The sequence below is a fragment of the Crassostrea angulata genome, chromosome 6, assembly GCF_025612915.1.
Source record: "Crassostrea angulata isolate pt1a10 chromosome 6, ASM2561291v2, whole genome shotgun sequence".
NCBI lineage: Eukaryota > Metazoa > Mollusca > Bivalvia > Ostreida > Ostreidae > Magallana > Magallana angulata.
In genome coordinates, this window is record NC_069116.1 from 33,500,055 (window position 1) to 33,520,390 (window position 20,336).

Genomic DNA, 20,336 nt, shown 5'->3' on the forward strand with positions numbered 1-20,336 from the left:
CATCGAAACTCATCGAAACTTATCAAAATTGAAAGTGAAAGTGAAAAAGTAGACACTAAAATTGAAAAGTAAAAAACAATAACTAATAGGTATCAGAAATTTTAATTGTATTCGCACTGATTTACATTTAAATTAATACCTTATATTGTGTGCTAGCCCTTCAAGGTATGGTAAATAATTGTCATTCACGACTCGTTCTCCGAATGTTGAAACGATCGAATAAATCTTTTTGTTTTTTCCAATAACTATTTTTTTTTCATTTTTCCGATCACATTTGTCACATTATTTGTTTTTATTCCTTTGCGAAGGAATGAATGTAAAATCGCTTCCTCCCTCAGACATATCGTGACTAAGAATAAAATGAAGACAATAACCTGAAAGTGTTCAAACATTTATATTTTTATTTCAATTTATATCGATGAGTTGTCGTCATCCACGAGATGTCTTTCGTTGACATGTCGCGTCGGTGAGTTTTCTTTTCGATTAGTTGACTTTCGATGAGTTGTCGCATTCGGCGAGTTGTCTTTCGATGTGATGTCTGGCACCGCCAGAAGCTCATCTATCTTTTTAATAATCTTTTTCAAGTTTGTTGATAATAAACTGTTGATCAAATTTTAAATATACTTCATGGTTACAAATTCGTAATTGTTAAAGATTTGTAAATGCACACCTGTAAAGATGTCCCATTCTTGTTCTGATTATAGCCTGTGTGAGCAGTGTGCCTGTGCTGCCTACCATCACAGACAGTGTGTGTCACCTCAAGGCTGACTGCACCTCTGTGGAGTGCTGTACAGAGCTCGCATTCCTAGAGAGGTCCTTTAGAACCTCAGTCACTTTAGACCCCTGTAACTTTCTCCTCACTGTCAGTATAGAGCGCATGAAAAGGGAGATCCCCCTCACAGGATACAGCTGGGGTCAGTGTAACAGGCTTGAATGAAATTATTGCAATATTGTTTAGAATTCTTGAAATTACAGTTTTTAGTCTCTAAGTTCTAATGGATTTTACATTTATTTACAGGAAAACAAGAGCACCACTGGTTAAATGGAGTCGCAAGACTTGAGTATGTAGATATTTTTTTTTGGACCATTAACGTCCATTTGATGTGTCTAAGAGAATGTTTGTGAATATTTCAAGTACATAGTATCTGACATTCTGCATTACCATTTGAATTTTTTTTTTTTTGCGAAATTATTTTCCTATAACTGTACAACATTTATTATTCAGCTACTCTGTGAAGGACATGTATGGAGAAAGAAAGTATCTTGTGAATATGAACATGAGTTTCTGCTTCGAGTCCTCAGGAGCCTGTCTTTTAAGCTTCAAAATACTGGAGGACACACTGCTACCAAAGGTCCTCTGTTCCTGGGATAGCACACCAGGTGATTACTTTATTAATTGTATTTGTACATTAAAGAAGAAGTGAATACTGACTTGATATATGTTGCAGGGGATATGCAATGTCTAGTAAAAACTTCAATTTTATTTGCACATTTATAATTGTGACAGATTTCTCTCTGAATGCATGGAAGACTGGCAAAGGTTTAATCCCAGCAGACCCCCTCCCATCTTGGGCACAGTCGGAGTTGTTCGAAGAGCTAGGGATGGCTCAGTACCTGACCCCCTCTGCCTGTGCCAGGGGATCAGGACTGTATGTGGACTCCAAGAGTGGAGCCAACAACATTGGATTCAATACCAACTCCACTGCCTACTCCCAGGGTAAGAATTTTACCTGTTTGTAAATGTAATTGTGTTCAAAAATATTAAGATTTATTAGCATGAATTTCTCTCTCATGGAAATCAGTATTTTTATCTTAAAACAGTAATGTTAGGGTTCTCTTAGAATACCTTAAAGTTTTTTTTTTCCATCTTAAAAACAGTGCTACAAAAACTAAATACATGTAACAGGCATATCATTTTCGGATCCTATCTTTTAGTATGCCAGCTGTCAGTTGACTTTGCCAGTCACCACATGAGCACCACCACGGCTGACAAGGTGACCTGTTACCTGCCATCCCTGTGTACCGCCGTGGACTGCTGTGTGGAGGTGGAGCCCCTTTCTCGGTCCTTTAACGTCTACCTCCACATTGACCCCTGTAACTACCTGCTGAGGGTGGGCATAGACAACTTCTACTTCAACCAGTCACTCGACAGATACACATTTGGTAAGTAAAGTGATTTTGGTAGTTAACTAACAATTATAGAGTTGTCATATAAGTTGTGCATTATAAAGTGTTTGAAACCTTTGTTCGTCTGCCACTTTCTTTTTTATATTTTAAGGTACAACAGACAATTTCTTCATGACTGGTTTATTGCGTATAAGGTATGTTTTCATCATATTTCTTATAAGATGATTATATTTTGAAAACCATGCATTGTTATCTAGAAATTGCCAGAGTGTATGAAATTAATCACTCGAGAATTAATTAAATTGTTTTTAACATTGATCAGCTATAGCCTAGAGGACCTGACAGATGACCGTGCCTACCTGGTGTCTCTGAATGTCAGCGTGTGCACAGAAAGCACCTGTGATGCCACCTATGTCATTCTGAACAAAATGGTGCTCCCCAAACAGCCCTGTAGCTGGTCCGAGGGATTCGCTGTCCCTGGTCAGTCACTGAATCTTTGTTATTTTATAGAATGAATTTCTGTTAATGAAATGTTAGAACAACTCTCTTGCATAAATTTGATAGATCTATTTATACAAGAAAAAGTAAAGGGGGAAATGGGGACGAATTTTTCCAGTAAATATGATATTTTGAAATTCTTTTTCCAGGCTTTTCCTTCTCCAGCTGGAAGACAAATAATGGCTACACGTCCCCTCTAACTGAGTCGGAGACGGCTGAACTGATGCTGTACATGAAGATGGGGCGGTATCTGGTGGAGCCCTCTTGTGATGCCACCACAGGGATATACTCGGGCTCTACAGATGGGTGGAACAACAGTAAGACTTTGAACCATCAAAACTCCTATCTGAATAAATCTTTGCACAAGTGTTTATTGCTTTATATTTTGGTACTATCATAAAATCATGTCAAGTTTTATACACTTTTTTCAATTGTTTTTTCTACCTGTCCAGTTTGTAGATAAACTTTGATTTAAGTTCACTTTTTTACAGGTGTATAAGTGATTGATATTTTACAAATTTAAATGAAGGAAATATGTAGATCCTTTTTTTTATTCTCCCAGATTTCTTGAAATTCTGCAGAACATGCAAATGACATGTACATTACATACTGAGGGATTACACTGTTTACTTTTCTTCAGCTTGCACTGCTGCAGAGGGAGTGCCCACCCTGACCACCCACCCCCTGGCCTGTCACCTGGACAGCTCATGTATGGCTGTAGACTGCTGTATCCGGGTCAGTGACATCACCAGGAACCTCCATGTCAAACTGACCCTTGACCCCTGTGCCTTCACCATGACCCTACAGATGGAGAGGTACCAAGTTGAAGTGGACCTTCTCACCTACAACTTTGGTAAGTTAAACTTGTATTAGTTACTTGTCATTCTTATCATATACAGAGAAAATGTTCATCTCATAATTATTAGAAAAAAATCAGAATAAAGAGGGTTTTTTTCAGGCACTGCTGTCACATATCAGCTAATGGGGATGATCAGAATGATGTAAGTTGGAATTACATATATATTTTAGAAGGTTAATTTTTCTGTTCTAATTAGATTCCTAATTAAACGAGAGGAATTAATTTATGTGTTAAATCCTGAGAAGCAACCCTAGGGATTTTAAAATATTGCTTTTATTTTTCAGACAGTTTTGAACTATAGGAAATTATAACAAAAATTGGTGATTGATTATATTCTCGCAATTTAATTCAAACCAGCAGAATCACAGAATTAAGTACTCGCATGAAATAAGGAATTTACAGTATCTGATTACATGAATTTTTCATGTTGAAGAATACTGATTGATATGCTTCATCTGCCATGTTTTTCAGTTTGACACTTGACAACTTGGAATCTCAGAATGAGTATCTAGTCAGCCTTGACCTTCAAGTCTGCCTTGAAAGTGGGTCAGCTTGCACCATATCTGTGTCAGTGCTGAAGGACACCAAGCTTCAGAAGACAACATGCGATTGGACAGCAGGACTAGGAGGTAGATGATATAACAGCAAATTTATTATTAAAGGGTACAACACTTACAATTTATACAAAATCTTCATTCGTAGGATTTTCTCTGGCAACATGGTTAAGTGAACAAGGGGTGAGTGGCAGCCCTAATCCATTACCTGACTACCTGCAAAGCCTGGTTCTAGAGGATCATGGGATAGCTAACATGTTGAAAGACACTCCCTGCAGCAGGTCTACAGATCTAAGATACAATGATGTCAGTGGCTGGAGTACACGTAAGGCTTTTGACTTTGTTTTGGTCTAACTTCCTGCTACAAGGTTGAAATCTTCAATTCAAATTTTGCCCTTCGGATATAGGCAGTTTTCCTCACACTTTTTAGGTCACCTGAGTCAATTGGTCTTCGTCCGTCGTCGTGCGTTGTGCGTCGTGCGCCGTGCGTCGTGCGTTAACAATTTTACATTTTTAACTTCTTCTTGGAAACTACCAGGCCAATCGTTACCATTTTTGGTGTGAAGCATCTCTATGGTAAGAAGAATCTAAATTATGAAATTTATGGCTCTACCACCCCTGGGGTGCCAAGGGCGGGGCCAAATATGCAAAAAAAGCCAAATTTTCAAAAATCTTCTTCTCTACTTCCACACATGTGAGGAAAAAACTGAATGCATGGTTATGATGTCCATGAGGCCCTCTACCAAAATTGTGAAATTTATGGCCCCTGGGTCAGGGGTTCTGGCTCTAGGGTGGGGCCAATATGGCCATATAGTAAAAATGTATTATAATCTTAGAAAATCTTCTTCTCTACTCTCATATATATTTGTTAAATACTAAATGCATGATTATGATGTCCATGAAGCCCTCTACCTAAATTGTGAAATTCATGACCCCTGGGTCAGGGGTTCAGGCTCTAGGGTGGGGCCAATATGGCCAAATAGTAAAAATATATTAAATCTTAGAAAATCTTCTTCTCTACTCCCATATATATTTGTTAAAAACTAAATGCATGTTTATGATGTCCATGAAGCCCTCTACCTTAATTGTGAAATTCACGACCCTTCGGTCAGGGGTTCAGGCTCTAGGGTGGGGCCGATATGGCCAAATAGTAAAAATGTACTAAATCTTAGAAAATCTTCTTCTCTACTCTTATGTATATTTGTTAAAAACTAAATGCATGATTATGATGTCCATGAGGCTCTCTACTAAAATTGTGAAATTCATGACACCTTTGTTAGGTGTTCATGCTCTAGGGTGGGGCCAATATGGCCAAATAGTAAAAATGTATTAAATCTAAGAAAATCTTCTTCTCTACTCCCACACATGTGGGCAAAAAACTGAATACATGGTTATGATATCCACAATCTCCTTTACCTAAATTGTGAAATTCATGGCCCCTGGGTCAGGGGTTCAGGACATGGGTGGGGGGGGGGGGGGCAATATGGCAATAAAGTGTAAATGCATATAATGTTTAAAAATCTTCTTCTCTATTCTCACACATCTGTATAAAAAAAAAACGACTAATAATTATGTTTACCAGGAAGTCCTCTACTGAAATTTTAATTTTCATGTCCCCTGGGGTATGGGTTTTGACTCTAGGGCAGGGCCAAAATGGATGTATAGATGTTAATGCATATAATGTTAAAAAATTATCTTCTTTACTCCCACATACCTGAAAGGAAAACTAAATTCATTATTTTGTAGACCAGATCTTTTAGTTTTTCACCAAAATTATAGGTTTCACAGTTCTTTTTGAATTAAATGTGGTTGTCATTACAAATTTATAATTTTTCTACTCCAGTATGAAACCTAATTAATTAGATGCATATATGAGACTCCATGACAAGTTTGTGTATTGGATATATGCTACTCAGGTGACCGTTAAGGCCAATTGGCCTCTTGTTTCTTTCAAAGTCTGTTTTCTAATTGGCCAAGTTTTGAATTTATCCATAGAAATCAATGTTGTGTTCAGATATGTTCAAATATTAATATGAACTGGCAAAGTGTTTTGCATTTGTTTCATATTTTATTTTGTATTTTGATTGGTTTACAGAGTGCTTAAACAGGACAGACTTGGTGAGTCTACCGGCAGGCATCAGCTGTCACAACCCGAGCTCCTGCACGGCCGTGTCCTGCTGTCTGGAGATTGAGCGGTTTGGGGGACGTCTGATGGAGGTGTCCCTGGATTACAGTCCCTGTGGGAACTACCTGGACATCACTATAGACAGGATACCCATCAAACAGTACCTCACAGGATTCCAGTATGGTAAGGGCCGTTCTGCTGTGTTCCCTTTGTGTCTTATAATAAGTACACCTATTTGGTGACTACTTATATTTGGACAAAATGAAGATCTCTGTCGTTTCCAGCAACAACTGTGATATGTACCCATTTGATTTGTAGGCACAGAACACACGGCTTCCTTGAAGGGAATGTTCAAGCTCAAGTAAGATATGCACTGCCGCTACCTCCGCCACATATTTTATTGAAAATCATTGTTTGTATTACAAGGTCAATAAAGACTGTATGATTAATATTTGACATTTGATATTATCGTGCTGATTCTCAGTTATGATTCAAATTACCCACCCATTCACAGATTAAAAAAAAAGTTTGCATCATGATTTCTTCATATACAAATGTTTCTTATTCTAACAGGTACAACATCACAAGAAATGAAGGGCAGAAGAAAATAATAATAGACTTTGAAATGCAGGCATGTTATGAGATGGGATCTTGTGAACAAACCTATGTTATGTTACAACAGACTGAGTTTGACATAAAGACCTGTACACATAATGAAGGATTCTTAAATTCATGTAAGAAATTGTCATCAGGGTAATTGATTTCCATTTTTTTTTTACTGTGAAAACGAATTAAAATATTACAGTCATGCAAATTACATGTATTTGAGAATACTCAAACTGCTTTTAAATTAGCTGTAAGTATATTATTTCATCCTGTTTTCTAGTGAAAATTAACCACTAAACCTTTGACTTAAATTTTCTTGAACATACTTGCTGATTAATGGCATATTAATAGCTTTCTCACTGACCAACTGGCTGGCTGCCCGGTCCATCCCTAATGTGGCCTCCATCACAGAGGCTCAGGCAGACAGTCTGTATCTGGAGTTGGGACTGGACCACTTCATGCACTCCACAGACCAGTGTACTCTCTCAGATTCTACATATGGATCTGCCTCTGGAGGATGGAAAAATGGTAAAAATTGTGATTGTATATACTGTAGAAGCAGAAATATTCATTGAGAATTTAATTTTGTTATTTTCGTTGCCAGTATAAATCAACGAAATTAAATCTATGATGAGTTTTTAACCCTAGTATTAATGAATACAAAGAGATTTCGACATAACAAAATTAAATGCCAACGAAATTTTATTTGGTTTAAAAATGACGAAATTTTTATCCAGTGAAAATATGTGCTTCTATAGAATTACTGTAGAATCATAACAATTCATGGTGGCTCAATTTTTGTGGTATTCTTGGTTAGTCTTCCACCATGAATTTATATCCTTGACAAAATTAAATTTAGAAAGAGCTATCTTTCTGAAAACCAGAGCATCCACAAATTACAACCCCCACGAATAGGCAAACAACCCATAATCCACCAGAATTGGCCCCCACAAATTTAAATAATTAATCAGTAATTACAAATAAAAGCAATCTGTATTGACAAATGGTGAAGTTGTTAAAGATATGGAATTCAGGATCTTTTAATAGAATGAGTTTTCTTTGTAAGATTGCCCATCGATTCCTATCAGTTCCCTGGGAAGTATTACTGACCCAAACAAAGTGCGGTGTCACCTGAGGTCTGGCTGTGACTACATGTCGTGCTGTGTGTATGTGACGGAGGTCATGAGACATGTCAGGGTGGACCTGGGGTTGGATGTATGTAACCACACCCTCAGTGGAGCCATTGATAACTTGGCCGTCTCCACAGATCTCATGGATTACAATTGGGGTGAGTTTTAAAGTCCATCTGATGTCAAATGGATCCCTTTGAGGACATTGTACTTTGCACCTTCTTCTCTAATGATATCTGTGGGATGGGCATCAATTTTTTTCAAAGTAACGTTTAAAAAATATTCAGTGATAATAGACTATTTTACTGTCTGTTTGAGGAGAAATTTTATGTTTATTCTGACAGATACAGACAAAATATTTAGCCTTCATGGTGTGATCAATTGGAAGTGAGTATTATTAAAGAATTACTTTGATCATGAGAATTACTGTATTACAATGTATTTGAAACATCAATCAAAAGAGCAGCTTTATTGATAACAATTCAATTTGTTGGATAGTTTTAATCTAAGAAAAAGATTGGTCAAGCATGTAACTGTATTAATGTTTAAATATCACTTACCGCTTATATATATGACATCATTGTCCACAGAACCCGCTTGGTGGACGTCCCTTCCCAGCATGCTCACATAGCGGTGTTCACAATAAGTACCTGTTTTGAGAGCAGCACGTGTTATGAAGAGAAGATCCTTGATAACACCATTTTCTTGAAGGAGTCCTGTGACTTGACAACTGGACTCAAGAGTGAGTTCATGAACAATTATTGTACAATGTCTTGTTACTTGTCCTCTCGGCTTAATGTTTGTGACAGAAGATTGGTATTGTCAATGATTGCCATGAAGACAAAACTTATGGTTTCCTATGGTTTTTTGTGTACCGGTAGTTATGTAAATATGTTTATCTGTACATGCATTTGTACATTCTATTTTTGTCTAGGTGGATTTTCTGCTTCTGCATGGATGACAAGTAGGGGATACACATCCCCCCTGAATCCCTCACAGACAGCAGAACTGATGACAGAACTGGACAGCCAGCAGTACTTGCTGGACACACCCTGTGATTCCACAGCTGGGATATATGCCTCCCCAACCAGTGGATGGACCAATGGTGAGTATGATTTCTTTCTTTATTTTTACAATACTGCCAACATCATTTCAAAAAGTGGACTACTTTTAAGTTTAAATTAACCAGAAAGTATGTCAACAACAAGAGTTAAACTCAAGACTCTTTAGTTTGAAAACCAATGCATTACCAAATGAGCTGTAAGGGTTAACTCACTATCTAGTGCTAGCAGCTAGTACAAGTGTGGCAATACTGAGGCTAATACAGTTATTCTTAAAAGACTCTCAATAGTTGATAAAACAGTTTTGTGATTATTCTTTCAGGATGTACTTCCTCTGTGACTTTACCTGATATCAGCTCCGTACCAAGTGTTTGTCACCTGGACGACAGCTGTACAGGTGTGAACTGCTGCCTCTCCCCCTTACTCCTTAGCCACTCACTCAATGTCAGGGTCAGTCTGGATCCCTGTGCTTTCCTGATGACTGTCTACCTGGAAAAACTCCAGATCAGTGTGGATCTGTACAACTACACACAAGGTAGGACTGCTTGGTCAACTGGAGTTGACCTTTTTGAAACAAAAGAAATTTTCTTTTTATTTGATGTTTTCATTTTAAATATTTTCAATTGTAGGCACAAGTTTGAGATATTTCTTGAATGGCATGCTTGGCATAGAGTGAGTAGCTTCTTATTGAATGAATTCTAGATTTAAGTATTCAATAACTTAGTTGGCTATTATCTGCATTGGCTAAATTTTAAAAAAAAAGATTTATGGGTCAACTGTTTAAAAAATAAAAGAAATGAATATGATTGTGTGGTCCCATAAGTATTTTGTACATCAGTATCTGATAATGTTTGAAATTTTACGTTGAACTTGAAAAGAAATTTTATAGTTTACTTTATTAATTAACATTCCTTTTTTAACATAGAATAAGTTATCATGAGCTTCGAGCAGAGAGAAAGTACATTGTGAACTTGGAACTCAGTGTGTGCTTTGAAAGTGCTTCAGCATGTGCAGTGATTGCCTCGGTCTTACACGACACAGCCTTACCCCAGAGAGACTGTGAAAGATCTGCTGAAATGAGTAATTATCAGTCATAAATATTTAGTTCTTTATATCTCAGACATGTTTTAACATGAATATGCTTGCTTTTACATTTTCAAAAATATAATTAAGATAAAATTTGCTCGAATTCATTGGTTATCTTAAAAAATGACACAAATGATTTAGTTATTTATGAATAAACAGGTTTCTCAGTGAACAATTACATCAGTTCAAAAGGATTCTCCTCGACCCTTTATCCTTTACCGGAACACCTTCAATTGAGAGTGATGGAAGAACACGGGACAGCTAATATGATGAAGCAGCCTGCCTGTAACCGACTTACTGATGCAATCTATGCCTCCACCACGCCTGTCAATGGCTGGAGATCAGGTCAGTCAGAACAAGGAGAGGGAGTCAGAAGCTTAACTTAACATTGTTGGTGTTAGGCTGTCAAAAGAAAGACAACAAACCCATGAATAAAACTTCTTGAATATTTGAATATAGGTTCATTTATCATTTTGATCCTTGAGGTTTTGGTTAGATGTATTTGAGTCCTTGTGTGTTTATTTGTATTCATACTCTTATCATTTGTAATCATTGTACAATTGGTCATATATTTGAATCCTTGCCTTTTGTATTTTCATTGGTTTGAACATATTTTATTGTATATATAATATACAAAGGGTTCGAACACAAGTTCTTGCAACTTACTAGGTTCTCACCCAATTTTCATTAATGAGGACAACAATACTTACACTTTGTTTTTAAAATGTAAATGGTAAAAAATAAAATTCAAAGAAATTTCAAAAAAGGAGGAAGGACATCCCCAACTATCGATGTTGGATTTTTTACCACTTCAGTCCTTGTTATGATATATATGGTCAAACATCTACTGTTATTTTGAAGACTGCGTCCCAGCGCCAACACTAACAGACTTGAGCGGGGAGGCTATCACATGTTACAACCCGGCCAGCTGTACAGCCACCACTTGTTGTATGGAGATCGACCGCCTGGGTGGGCGCAGCCTGGAGGTGGACCTGGACTTCAATCAGTGTGCCAACTACATGGATATATCAGTGGAGAGGGTACCAGTCAGAATGTACATCACAGACATCGCTCTCAATGGTTCGTTTTTCAATTACTCTCTCTCTGTCAAAGTGTGTTGGCAATTAACATATTGCATAATAGTAAAAAATGTCTCTTTTTAAATGTTATCCTTCTATATTGGATTTCAGGTACAGTTTATGTAGTCGGGTTGAAGGGAATGTTAATAGCAAGGTGAGATGTTTTGGATTTTTGGATGGTCTTTGTGAGAAATGGGTATGCTTTTAAAAAATTTGTTGGTTGTACACATGTACTATAATATTCTGACTTGCAGTCAATTTTCAGAATCGGTACATTGTACAACAAACAAATTTGGTTGTACAATGTACTTATATATACAATAACATGCTGTCCATTTTCAGGATATCTATAACTACAGACAAGGAAAACAACGAGTACCAATTTACACATAGTGTATCAGCGTGTTATGTTCCTGGGACTTGTGACCAGACTTACAACATCTTCCAGGATACAAAATTCAGCATCAAAACCTGTGACTACACTGGGGGATTTCTAGATTCAAGTATGTATTTTAAAAAGCAGGTACAATTGAACATTTTTAGTTATTTTCATTAAAAAAAAAATCGACCATACTAATTCAATGAAATTAATAAATTTGGTCCTATATTTTGAATATTTACATGTCAATAAAATAGAAATACTTTCTTTAATTACTCTCAGCTTTCTCTCTGACCAACTGGCTGGCTGCCCGGTCCATCCCTGATGTGGCGTCCATCACGGAGGCTCAGGCAGACAGTCTGTATCTGGAGTTGGGACTGGACCACTTCATGCACTCCACAGACCAGTGTACTCTCTCAGATTCAGTATATGGATCTGCCACCGGGGGATGGAATAATGGTATGCATTGTATTTAAAACATGTAATGTAAGATCTGTAAATGGACATTTTGTTTATATTAACCACTTTTTTAACTTTGATAAAAGAGTTTGCCAAAATGTCATTTTTTTTTGGTCAGAATGTCCAAACATTCCAACATCATCACTAGGAAGTATTGCAAAACCTGCTGAGATCCGCTGTCATGTGTCTTCATCATGTGATCAACTCTCTTGCTGCGTATATCTTGCTCCAATCAAACGTCATATTGAGGTTCAGACTAGATTAAACTTCTGTGGATATAAATTGGATGCAAACATAGACAAACTGAAGGATACCACTGATCTACTGGATTATGTATGGGGTAGGTTCCTCACAAATCAGTGTCTGATACAACTCGCCGTTCTTTGATAAGTGTAAAAGAATATATTTTCTTCAAATGCAAAAACTCTTACAAAAATTTAAAGGAAGTTTTATAGAAATTTTGTTTGCTTTCAGGAACATCAAAACAGTTTAATTTGAATGGAGTAGTAAAATGGAAGTAAGTTTAAAATTATTAGTTAAAAATAAATTTACAAATTTACAATGTCAATTTAGTAATTCATTTTTTTTGTCAATAATAAACATTTTTAACAAGCATTCTGAGAGTATTGCATAAGCAATACACGTCCGCTACCAGTTTGTAGAAATTTGTGAAAACAATGCACTGTTATGCAGAATATCACTCTTACCTTCTTCTGTACCCCAAATCAACAGACCAACCCGATAACGAACCAGATTGTAAAAATACAAAAAAACTCTGTTGATTAAATTTACAACACAATGCTTGACACTATTTTACAGAAGTTATTTTGTTGAAGAAATGGTCCAAGTAATGCACAATATTATAACTGACTACATACTTTCCTTGTTTATTCAATACACACCGAACCCGATAACAAACCCAAACATTAAAAAAATTGGAATATAAAAAATTTATTTCTTGAAAATATGTCAACCAGATGCTACAAAAGTGTAAACTTGATCTGTAGTTTGAGATTTTGAAGCTGTTCAGCAAATTTCATATTATTCATCAAATGCATAAAGAAAAAAAGTGTGGAAAACTGAAGTGGGAGGGACAGACGGACGGACGGATGGATGCAGAGGAAAGCTATAGTCCCCTCCAGTGAAAACCGATAGGGGACTGATAAGGTTAATGTCTGGTATTGTAGGATGAATCTAGAGAACTTGGAGTCACAGAACAAGTACACAGGAAACCTGGAAATTCAAGCCTGCTTTGAAGCTGGCACTTGCATTATAAACGAGAACGTCTTGTTAAACACCAAGATTCCAAGAGCTGTTTGTGACTGGACCCTAGGACTTCAAGGTCAATTTTGTCTCATTTATTTACTTTTAAAAGATAAATAAATTGATATTTTAAGTTAGTTGCTGTATCAAATACAATCTTCCTTTTGGTAAACAACGATCATTTTTATAACCCTATAGGATTTAGTTTATCTGCCTGGTTAACCAATAGAGGTGAGGGTGCAGGTCTCAACCCACTCAGGACCTTCCTGCAGTCTGAGCTCCTGAAGGATCATGGGATAGAAAACATGATGAAGAGTCCCTCTTGCAGCAGGACAACAGGCACTGACTATGTATCAGTCGGGTCAGATGGCTGGAATCTTGGTAAATTTATAACTTTATTCTAAAGCAAAGATGCTTTCAAAACAAGAGAGACTCGTGTAAAAAAAATTTTATAGAACTAAGGTAAACACATTAAGATTAAGGTTGGTATGGGACACTGGTCAACATTAATGTAAATAAAAGTACATGGTAGTCAGGTACTTTCACTGGTTAAGAATTTTCAAATTGTACATATTTGACCAAAAAATATGTTTGAAACAGATTCATAGTTAATGTTGTAATCCATTGTGCTACACTGTTAGGGAACAATTTCAGCCAAGAAAGAAAACATTTATTTATAATTAAATATTATAAAATGAACTTGATTTTATTGTTTATGTTGATAGGAAATATGTCACTTTAACAAGCTTCTCTCATTTTGCAAGTTTAATGCATTATGTATGCTTTTCTAATTATATGGCTGAATAAACAGTATGTATTTAACACCACTAGCCTGTCCAAGTCCCCCTACATTGAGGAATATGTCTGGAGATGCCATGTCGTGTTTCATGCCCTCCTCCTGTTCAGCAGTCAGGTGTTGTCTGGATGTGTCCAGACTCTCCGGACAGTCAGTCGAGGTGTCCCTGGATTTCAGTCAGTGTGGAAACTACCTGGACATCACTGTGGAAAAGATCACAGTCAAGCACTACCTGAATAGCTTCACATTTGGTATGATGTTAACCATGTCTGCATCTCTCTCTCTCTCTCTCTCTCTCTCTCTCTCTCTCTCTCAAACTAATGTGGCCCAGGGCATTATATTGGATAATCAAATATTGTATATTGCAGGTGTTGAGCATAAAATGTCTTTAAGAGGAATGTTTGAAGTAAAGTAAGTATAATTATGTAGTCTTTGAATTCAAACATGTTTGTTTATAAAATAAGAGGAAAAGTTTAACAATGTTGAATACCTTGTGTTTAGGTACAAGGTCACACAAGCTGGTGGTGTTTATAAAGTGGACATGTCCGCCGTTGTGTGTTATGAAGATGGTGGTGCCTGTGCGGAGGACTTCGCTATATTTAGTGACACAGAATTCCCAATCAAAACCTGCACCTATACCGATGGACTATTAAACCCAGGTAATAAAAAAGATGAATATTTGTAAGGTCCAGGGTTTTGACATTAAAAAGAATGAATAAAATTCAACTCTATAAACCCTGATTTATATTATCATTTTAGTAAACTACAACTATATACAGTCAAACTTGTATTAAGCAGTCACCTGCGGGAGGCACCCAAAGTGACCTCTTAACAGAGGTGACCTTTGAATAGAGACTTGTGAATTTGCCAACATTAAATATCTTATTAAAAAAATTACCACAATAAAACAATAATGTGTCAAAATGATAGATAAAGTATAAGTGATTAAATGTTTTTTATAGTATCTATTATATTTAGAAATAAGTACAAATACATAACAATGCATTGTACATGCAATTTTTGTATTTTTTAAAATTATTGAAAAAAGTCACTACGTGGTAAAACCTTGTCGCTAACATTTTCACAATTATAACTCTATCTTCATGAGTACCGTATACATAGAAAACAAACACTTTTAACACAAATCAACAATTAAGTTTTTAACTGACCCTATCTGAACTTCAATCTAAATTATTATGAAATCAAGCAATTTTCTCTTGCCTTGCCACAGAAATTTTTGACACCTATTTCATTCATAGGTATTGTATTATTTATTAAACAAACATTGTTAATACTTGTTTAAACAATTCACTTGATTCCAATTCGTATCTGATCTGCCAATTATGTATTATGAATACATCGATTAATATGGTTTCTCTCGCCTCAAGCATATATTTGTTGTTTACGTTTATCACCCGACATTCGGAAGCCATGTTTAAAATCCCCGGGTGTAAATCATGTGACCGGCCAAAACGGCCGCCTAATGCAAGTCGACTGTACAGTTTAGGATCAAAATACGATGACCGCTGACCGCGTTAGACAGGTGACCGCTCTTTAGAGGGCGATTATATAGGATTTATCATCAGGAGGAAATAAAATGACCGCATACGAAAGGTGACTGCTTAATTAATAGGGGTGACCGCTACGGCAGTTTTGACTGTATATGGTTATACTTTAAATCTTACTTATCTGATACTTTCAGCTTTCTCTCTGACAAACTGGCTGGCTGCCCGGTCCATCCCTGATGTGGACTCCATCACAGAGGCTCAGGCAGACAGTCTGTATCTGGAGTTGGGACTGGACCACTTCATGCACTCCACAGACCAGTGTACTCTCTCAGATTCCACATATGGATCTGCCACCGGGGGATGGAATGATGGTTTGTTGAAAAACTCTTCATCTATTGGATTTCTTGAATTTCTGCAAAATACACATTCATATGTGTGGTCTTTAAATTTTAGGCTGTGCAGGTGTATCAAGTCTGACTATTCCATCTCATGATGACAAAGTTAGATGTTACATCCCACCCTCCTGTGAGATTGTGCGATGCTGTGTGTACATAGAGCCGGTGAAACGACATGTGGAGCTGCAACTCAATGTGACTACTTGCACATACAAAATAGAGACAGCGGCCGGAAATGGAGTAGTCAAAGCAGAAATGGACCTGTTCAACTATGCTTGGGGTAAATATAGAAAACCAATGTTTTTAACTAAAGATTTTGATCAAATTTTTGCATTATTGGTCAGTGAATTAAAAAAATGAAAGGTTTTACGATTGAAAGTGATTTATATATAATTGAATTAGGAACAAATGAAGAAATTCAACTGCATGGTGTAGTGAAATGGGGGTAAGTTTACCGAGTATAGACACTTTTGAGATATTTCTCCACATTTTTTAAAAATCATATCCACTTTTTAATTGACTTCTGTGCAAATAAATTTTTCCAGAAATAAGGTGACACATGTTCAAAGTGCATCGAAGTTTACAATTGAGGGCACTGTTTCTCTGTGCTATGAGGCTGGCGCCTGTACAGACGTCACCATGAACTATGAACTGGGCTACCAGTCCTGTGCAGCATTGGTTGTGTCAGCTAAATATTTGCCAGGTATCTAATGAATTAATATACAATCAGAAAAAGCAAAATATGTTATTTTTTTTCTCATACTTTACTTCATTATTTATATGTTTGGTGTACATGCTTTTCTCAAACGGGTTCAGTAAAGTATATTGTAAAGTAGACAGTACCCTGTATGGTTCTTATGTTTACTAGGAGTGCCATTTGGACTTTGGAAGCAGACTCAGTGTTCAGCATTTACACCCGGTACAAGAAGTAAGTATGGTGTGTATTTAGACATGGAGAGTATCTTCCATGTAGAGCAGACACAATAGTTGCTTCTAAGTCTGATCACCAGTCCTACATTATGTTTATTTTTAACCGATAAATTATTATAACTTTATTAACATGCATGTACATTTAATATCTGGAAATTTCTTGAACTCTTTTAAGTAAATGAAATTTTAAACTGCAACTTTTTATGACTTGATGAAGACACCTATTGATTTTATGGTGCAAAAACCTAGGTCAAATTCATTAAAACTGTTTCCAGATGACATTTCATAATTATAATAATTCTCTTTGTGTGCATTAGATGATTACTAGGACTTTAGGAACACTGCATGCTAATAAATTGAAGGCCAAGAGGTCAAAGTCACAAATGTAGTGGATAGAGTGTTTATACTGTAAATGTATTATATTTAGTGTGTACGATATTTGACGAAAAATGATTTTTCTACAAGTGTGTGTGGATTTGAATTGGCGTTTTTCTGAGTGTGCTCAATTCTAATGCATGTATGAGAAGTATTTAGCGATATACTTGAATTAGCGGAAGCCACTTTCCGCCGAAATCGCTAAAAAGAATACACAGCCAAATGTAATATGTTTACAATAAATAAACGTAGATTCCCCATGTCAAAAATTGTCAATCAATATCTAGGGAGAGTTCAAATTTGATATAAATGAAATTACACACAAGGGAAGTAAATGAATGCTATGCTCTATCTTTGACTAGCTCTACTTTGGAAAGTGTAAATAAAGTAATTTGAATTTAGAAACTTTTTATTTTATTACTCTTTTTTTAAAGCTTGCCCTGACATCACTCCAGGCTCCAAATGTGATGCTTTGTCAGACTGTAGTGGAGTTGAGTGCTGCTTTGACACCAATTTTGAGCTTGGTGCCAGAAATGTTTACGTCAAAATCCGTATCAACTGTGACGCAAATAATTTGGAGTATGAAATAGAAACAGAGAAATACAATAAAGACTTAGCAACACTAACAGATGGTACTGTATTTACACTGTAAATTAGACATTGGTATAATTTATGTTTACTTGGTTAAAAATTATGATGGTTATTGACAAGACTTTAGTGTAACTGAATCTGTATCTGAAATCGCTACAACTGTCATGCAAGGTACGGAGTTAGAATTGTAAATTGCTATTTTGCAGGCAGTACAAACACAGAGACTATTGGAACCGCACCCACATTCAGTTTAAGTTACTCCAAGACAGCTGACAATGGCACTCATCAAATGACTGCCTCATTCACCATAAGAACTGGCACTTCCCCCGTGACCTCGGTGATGCATGATTTGATAGATAGTACTAGCATCATTGCCACACCTGCATGCACTGCAAGAAAGAGGAGGCGCCGATCTCTCAGCGTCACTCAGTAAGTGACTGATAACCAGATGTAGCAGAAGGAGTACTTGTTTAGTCTTAACTAGGATTATAAAATGTGATACATGTACTTTGCGCTTACTTGGGTATTAGAGGACACTCTCTATCTATATATTTACTAACAATATTACTGTAAATTCGTTGTTCAATGATAGAAAGCATATTTTCATCAAAACAAACTAACAGTTTGTTAAATGATATTTCGACTCCCTGGTAAAAGTATCAAGAGGAGAGTATGTGAATGGGATGAAGAGAGTGCTTGAATTTGTCAGTGGATGAAAAGATTGTTTCTTTTACAGACTTGACCCAACAGACTTCAAGGCTGGGGTGAGGACCCTGCTACAGAGTGGGGCCAGCAATGAGGACATTGAGGACTTCAGGATCCTCTGTCAGGACCATGCAGTGAGTGTCTCCTCATTTGACAATCAATAAGAAAGTGCATACATGATAAGAACCATTTTAACAAGACCTTGGACTTTTGGTAGCATGTAATATCTTTTTCTTGCATCCAAACAAGTTTAAAATGATGCTGGTTCCAAGAAAAATGTGTACAGATTCCATAGTAATAAATAGCTCAAAAGTCAGACAAATCTTGTTGATTTCAAAGAGCCGTGGCCAGCAATGGCATAGACAGATCTACGTCACATTGCTGTTTAAACAACTACCCAAAGTCCAAGCTTTTGTTAAAATGATTCTAATACACATCAATGAGGATATCGTTCAGCTGATGTTTTTACCTGGTTGATCTTCTATTCATGTATAGTCATTGTACCAGGTACAGTTTCCATGACAAACACACAGTTATTGGCCTCTTCTTGATATCTATCAAACTTTATTTGAAAGGGTGTAAAGTATGGTTGATTTTGGACTTATATGTTTTTTTATCTCCCAGAAATCTAAGAGGTTGACAAACATGGTCAGTACCTTTTTGTCCAATGATGATGCAAAGACCGGCATGAAGACCCAGATAGTGTCGCTCGGCGTGAACAATCCCTTTGCCCTACCAGTCCTGAATAATTCCACTGACAATAGAACTGTCATGGGAGGTAACTGACATATATGTTCAAGTCAGATTTGGACATGGCTTCTGGAAACTTTTACTTCTGAATGTAAAGAGTTATGGCCATTTAGTAAAAGTCATATGCATAATATTTTCCTACACAATCATACTTGCATGTATCCAAATTCTTTTAACACATTTTACAAGTATGCATATAGTCCTTTAAAAGCATGAACATGTTTTACCAATGACTGAATTATGAATCAAAGAATTTCTACGCTTGACAAAATAATACGAATGAAAGACTGATTTATGGGGACTATTTTAGCGGAATCTATTGAGAACTTAATGGGTCGAGGGCCATCTCTATCAGGGGAGAAAGATGGTGGCATATACATGGTGGGTGAAGGCCTCAATGCCAAAGGAACAAAACTCTTGAGTCAGAAGTTAGCCTGTTTGACCATTGGAGATCTTGAGGCTCTGCTTAACTTCAAGAACATGAACTCTTCCCAAGTGTCCCAGCTCCTGTCTCAACTGAAAGACTTGGCCAAGGCTCTGGTAGGTGTATTGGGATTGATGCTATTGTATGATGACATGATGAAACTTAGACTATCTTCATTGAATATAAGTAGTGTTTTGAAATTCTTCTATAATAACTAGCATTTACGAATAATTCATGAGAGACCTCTGGTAAATATCTTCTTTTTAGAAACATGTATTATAAGGACATTAAATTTTATGTTATGATCCAAAGACGTTTTGTCATCTTAAAATTCTGATAAGAATATTTTGGTGTTGTTTTTGTACAGTATTCTGACTTCAACAGCCGACTTAACCTCAGTAGCAGCACTGAGAGTATTTTTAAGAAGTTTGATTTGGAACTGTCTGGAAGTGGAGAATTCCCCACACAAACAGTCAATGTCTTCTCCTACAATAAGATGTTCTTTGTGGGAGGCCTCATCAAAATGAACTTTGGTAAAAAAAAATCTCTTTACATCATTGGATTGTGATTTTCTTTTCTAGCATATTTCTTTTACAAGTCAAGATTTTAAGTTTAACTGCATTGTTGGACATATAT

General features: G+C 36.5%; 1 protein-coding gene across 1 annotated transcript in view; it reads left to right on the forward strand.

The window, feature by feature from the left end:
* The window catches only part of LOC128188824 (uncharacterized), a 118,851-nt gene that overhangs the window by 70,843 nt on the left and 27,672 nt on the right, over positions 1-20,336 (forward strand). The window contains exons 149-194 of the mRNA XM_052860104.1: positions 705-914; positions 1,019-1,061; positions 1,226-1,380; positions 1,508-1,717; positions 1,936-2,163; positions 2,279-2,321; positions 2,450-2,607; positions 2,775-2,942; positions 3,266-3,478; positions 3,584-3,626; positions 3,956-4,113; positions 4,187-4,363; positions 6,134-6,346; positions 6,482-6,524; positions 6,737-6,897; positions 7,121-7,297; positions 7,836-8,057; positions 8,244-8,286; positions 8,490-8,641; positions 8,834-9,004; positions 9,283-9,495; positions 9,590-9,632; positions 9,886-10,040; positions 10,206-10,391; positions 10,908-11,126; positions 11,237-11,279; positions 11,468-11,628; positions 11,787-11,963; positions 12,082-12,303; positions 12,438-12,480; positions 13,151-13,305; positions 13,425-13,607; positions 14,058-14,273; positions 14,391-14,433; positions 14,524-14,681; positions 15,725-15,901; positions 15,984-16,205; positions 16,328-16,370; positions 16,471-16,628; positions 16,794-16,853; positions 17,665-17,862; positions 18,028-18,250; positions 18,558-18,660; positions 19,151-19,304; positions 19,587-19,816; positions 20,068-20,233. Of these exons, the coding sequence (XP_052716064.1) occupies positions 705-914; positions 1,019-1,061; positions 1,226-1,380; positions 1,508-1,717; positions 1,936-2,163; positions 2,279-2,321; positions 2,450-2,607; positions 2,775-2,942; positions 3,266-3,478; positions 3,584-3,626; positions 3,956-4,113; positions 4,187-4,363; positions 6,134-6,346; positions 6,482-6,524; positions 6,737-6,897; positions 7,121-7,297; positions 7,836-8,057; positions 8,244-8,286; positions 8,490-8,641; positions 8,834-9,004; positions 9,283-9,495; positions 9,590-9,632; positions 9,886-10,040; positions 10,206-10,391; positions 10,908-11,126; positions 11,237-11,279; positions 11,468-11,628; positions 11,787-11,963; positions 12,082-12,303; positions 12,438-12,480; positions 13,151-13,305; positions 13,425-13,607; positions 14,058-14,273; positions 14,391-14,433; positions 14,524-14,681; positions 15,725-15,901; positions 15,984-16,205; positions 16,328-16,370; positions 16,471-16,628; positions 16,794-16,853; positions 17,665-17,862; positions 18,028-18,250; positions 18,558-18,660; positions 19,151-19,304; positions 19,587-19,816; positions 20,068-20,233 (6,939 nt within the window). The remainder of the gene's footprint in view (positions 1-704; positions 915-1,018; positions 1,062-1,225; positions 1,381-1,507; positions 1,718-1,935; positions 2,164-2,278; positions 2,322-2,449; positions 2,608-2,774; positions 2,943-3,265; positions 3,479-3,583; positions 3,627-3,955; positions 4,114-4,186; positions 4,364-6,133; positions 6,347-6,481; positions 6,525-6,736; positions 6,898-7,120; positions 7,298-7,835; positions 8,058-8,243; positions 8,287-8,489; positions 8,642-8,833; positions 9,005-9,282; positions 9,496-9,589; positions 9,633-9,885; positions 10,041-10,205; positions 10,392-10,907; positions 11,127-11,236; positions 11,280-11,467; positions 11,629-11,786; positions 11,964-12,081; positions 12,304-12,437; positions 12,481-13,150; positions 13,306-13,424; positions 13,608-14,057; positions 14,274-14,390; positions 14,434-14,523; positions 14,682-15,724; positions 15,902-15,983; positions 16,206-16,327; positions 16,371-16,470; positions 16,629-16,793; positions 16,854-17,664; positions 17,863-18,027; positions 18,251-18,557; positions 18,661-19,150; positions 19,305-19,586; positions 19,817-20,067; positions 20,234-20,336) is intronic.